Here is a 4,116-nt window from a genome sequence, read left to right on the forward strand (position 1 = left end):
ACTGAACCTTGAGGAACTCCACATTTGACATCACAGAGTTCAGATCTAACATCATTCATTTGTACAAACTGTACAAACTATTTAACACAAATGTTAACATACCTGCCAATTTTTTAAACCAATTTTATTTTCACTTTCATAATTTTATCTTCAACTGCTTGTAGTTTTACCTGTCTTAGATATTCATAGAATTGGTTTTTACCAGTTTCTAGCCAAGATTGTGACGTTTCAGTAGACACCAAACATGTCTATGTCTAGCTAAAAGAACTTAAAGTACCGTAACTAAAGTAAAAAAACCGGGGATTTGGACTTAAGAGATCAATGAACCAATTAGCGGGCCACATTTTGGTTATTCGCGGGCCAGATGTGGCCCACGGGCTGCCAGTTGAATAGCCCTGAATTAGACTGACCAAAAAAAATGACTAAAAGTTGTGACATTCCCCATTTGAGGGGCTTATATAATGAAGCTTAAATAATATTTTAAATGACCTTCTAGCTGTATTATACAGTTTTTTATTATCTGTCTTGAGGAAATGAAACTGACAGTTTGACTCTGATCTCACATTAAAATAAAAACACATTTTGTCACTTTATTAAATAAATAAGTGGGAGAAAGGAGCCTCTGCTGTCGTGCGATCTGCTGAATACTGAGCGGATCTGTCTTTGCAGGCTTCCTGTCAGCGTACGTTCTCGCCTCTGCAAACTGGGACGCCGTTGGACGTGCACTGGTGTGGAACGAGAGGAGCCGAACTGTAACTGGGCGAACCAGTGAGGAGTCGGCATGTGTTTTCTACAGATGCAAGGACAAGCCGTCAGTGAGTGATACATCGAGAAAACCAACACTTCAGRCTATATCTGCTGCTGATTAACACCTCAGAAAACGCTGCGAACATCTGCTCCTCGTCCTCAGTTTAATGTTTCCTCTYGTTGGGTGAACTTTATGTTTGAACTACAAGCTGCAGATTAAAATATAGAGATTTTATCAACACAGAATTTTTATTGCTACACTGGATTTCAAGAATAACCATTAGATAAAATCATCAGCTCATCCAGTAGATGGGGAATGTTTTGACTTTTAATAACTTTTTTGTAAATTCTCAAACTATTAAATTTTGTTTATAAATATTTTCTGTTCCCCCCAAAAGACGTACAGATCTCTTCAAATACTTCAAAATATTGTTCTATTTTAATTCCACTTCAGCATGTTTGCTTTACTTTARCCTTTTTGTGTTGCTGTTAGCTTGCTTTTCTACTTTTAGCTTTTCACTAATCTTTTCCTGCTTTTAGGTTCTCTTCTTTTCCTTCTAGTTAGCCTTTTACCTCTTTTAACGAGGCTTTTTACTTGTAGCTTTTCACAACTATTTTCCTGCTTTTAGCTAGTCTTTTATCTTCTAGCTAGCCTTTTTGCTACTTTWAGTTTACATTTTCCTGCTTTTCGTTTGTCTTCTACTTCTTTGAACTTCCTCCTTTTGCTTTTTTTTAGCTTTTGACTAAGGTTTTCCTCTTTTAGCTAGTGTTTTGCTGCATTTAGCTAGCCTTCTACTACTTTTAACTTCTAGCTAGCCTCTGCTACTTTTAGCTTTTCTTCAACATTTTCCTGCTTTTATCTGGTCTTCTACTACCTTTAACTTCTAGCTAGCCCGTGCTACGTTTACTGCCTTTTGATGTTTTTTTGGCTTTTAACCTTTAGCTAGCCTTTTACTACTTTTAGCTTTTCACTAACCTTTTCCTGCATTCAGCAAGCCTTTCTACTATTAGCTTTTTGCTAACCTTTTCCTGCTTTTAGCTAGTGTTTTGCTGCTTTTAGCTAGCCTTTACTACTATTAGCTTTTTGCTAAACTTTTCTTGCTTTTAGCATGTGTTTTGCTGCCTTTAGCTAGCCTTTGCTACTATTAGCTTTTTGCTAACCTTTTCGTGCTTTTAGCATGTGTAGTTTAATCATTTTTGTCACAGCTTTGTCTATTTTTTGAACAATTTTTAATAAATAATTCTGAAATAAACTAGTGTCCTTTCTCTAAAGGTCCTGGTCTGTGGAGTGACTTGCTACGTTGCWGAAGACCAGCTCTTTCAATGGACAGAAAAGGTAACTTCAGTCCGCCTGATGTGATGTTTTAGGGCTAATTCTCCTCCAGTCTGCAGATTTACAGCTGTTTTTTTAAAGCACATTAATGAGGACCTAATTAGAATCTGTCAACTCTACTAGTGTGTCAGGAAAGAGTGCACAGCTTGATTACAACACTGTGATTTTAATAYACAAATACACACATCTAGTTTGGTTTGGTAACATTCTGACACAGAGTTTGTTTGTTAGGATTTTTGTTGTTTTTAGAGCAAACACAAGGAGGGGGTTCTCTGATCGRTGCCTGATGAGCAAGTTTTAAAACGAGAAAATACAATCAACCTTCAAATTGATTTGCCTCACCAGCAGAAGACACTGTGACAGATTTCACTCCTGTCAGCTGAAAAAAAGGAAAACAGGGTTATAATAGGAACAAGTTCTCAAAACCTGACATTTGCAAATTGGAAAACTGGTGGCTGCTCTCACAAATGTCAGGATCCGCTGCCAAATACAGACATACAGCTTGAATTTGGCATAAACAAAATAGAKTAATTCTGATTTTGTTCAAAGATTMGTGTGTTTTATACTGTTTTGCACRCATTAAACTTAGRTGATTTTGATGTTTTTGTCTCTTGCAGGTGTTTGAGTGTCTTCAGTCCAGGGAGCTGAGTGTGACCGTGCTGTCAGATAGCTCTGTGGCTGATTACAAGACGGCAGACTATCTGAGCAGCAGCTCTGCTCCCTTCCTGCGATCGCTCCACACCAGTGCTTTCAGTCATCAGCCTGTCTGCCAGTCACTGGAGCAGCCAAACATAGTTACAGGGCTTCCAGCTGCAGGTGTGCTTTTCACTTTCCTCAACAGAAATGTGTCAAAAAAAATCCTTTTTTGTCTTACGTTCGTCACCACACGCACAAAAACAGCTGCACAGCTGCTTCAACAAGAAGACAAGGATTTTTGTCCCAGGTTGATTGTTCTTTCAGACTTTCACTGAGACATTTTGGTGTCAGGTTTGAGGTGATAAATCACGCCGGCTGCTTTTTGTTTCAGGTCTCGCAGGGGTTCTTCAAATAGTCGGGCACTTAAAGGAAAATGATGTGCACATTATCTTTATTTCTCAMTCTATTTTAACGCTCGTCGTATTCACAATGGCACAAGATATGCTCTTAATTAGGAAGGTCTAAYGCGGTTGCTCAGATAAATTGCATTTTATCACATCAGTTGGCTTTTATTGCACAGCTCTGGGGCGTTTGCAGGTACAATAACTACAGTTATGACACAATCCCACCACCCTCTCTTGCTGTTACATAATGCTTGTGTCGTGTGGSAGGGAACAATAAAACGAGCAAAAATCTGTTTAATTCTAATCCATATGTTGAGTTGCTGCATATTTTCTGTGCTTGCCTCTAAGGATTTTTGAAGTTATGTCTCTGTTTTTAATTTAGCTGTAGATCAGTTTTTATTGCGTTTTGTTTTTGTTTTACCCCTGACAGAATGAAGCCTTCAGTACTTGCACAGTTGGTGCCTTAATCCTCTTGTAAACCTTAAAGTAGCGCTCAGGAAATTTGTGGTCTTCATCCCATTTCACACTCCAAGAAGTAGGATGTCCTAAATACGTTTGGGATGTAGGTGGAGGTGACGGCGCAGGGGTGATGTGGGCCTGTAGAGACTTTTCTGGGACAAACCTTAAACAGCGTCCTTAAAAATATATCCCACAATGTTCCAAATGAAGGGAGAAGTTTGTAACTCAGTGCTTGTGATTAACTGTGGCATTTAGAAAACTACTAAATGGTGTTCAGAGCAAAAATCCTGTTAATGCAAAGGAACTGGCAGATGCTGATGATGGCCTTTTTTGAGGGGGAATATTTTGACCACTACCTTTGGTGGCTTAAAAAAAGACCAGGGTTTACTTCAGATATAAAGGTGGGGTGTAACCCCGGGTTTACTTAAAGTATATGGACTTTGATGTGATCATTGAGAGCGCACGAGACACTTAATTTGGCTTAAAATACAGACATTCTGACAAATAAGTAACTGTTCGTAACCTTACCTCAGCTTA

At 38.6% G+C, this 4,116-nt stretch overlaps 1 protein-coding gene across 1 annotated transcript in view; it reads left to right on the forward strand.

Annotated features, from left to right (window-relative positions):
• psmg1 (proteasome (prosome, macropain) assembly chaperone 1) overlaps positions 1-4,116 on the forward strand; it is a 16,172-nt gene that overhangs the window by 5,346 nt on the left and 6,710 nt on the right. The window contains exons 3-5 of the mRNA XM_014026264.1: positions 670-815; positions 2,021-2,083; positions 2,698-2,896. Coding sequence (XP_013881718.1) covers positions 670-815; positions 2,021-2,083; positions 2,698-2,896 — 408 coding nt within the window. The remainder of the gene's footprint in view (positions 1-669; positions 816-2,020; positions 2,084-2,697; positions 2,897-4,116) is intronic.

Source organism: Austrofundulus limnaeus, unplaced genomic scaffold (assembly GCF_001266775.1).
Source record: "Austrofundulus limnaeus strain Quisiro unplaced genomic scaffold, Austrofundulus_limnaeus-1.0 Scaffold538, whole genome shotgun sequence".
In the NCBI taxonomy this organism is placed as follows: domain Eukaryota; kingdom Metazoa; phylum Chordata; class Actinopteri; order Cyprinodontiformes; family Rivulidae; genus Austrofundulus; species Austrofundulus limnaeus.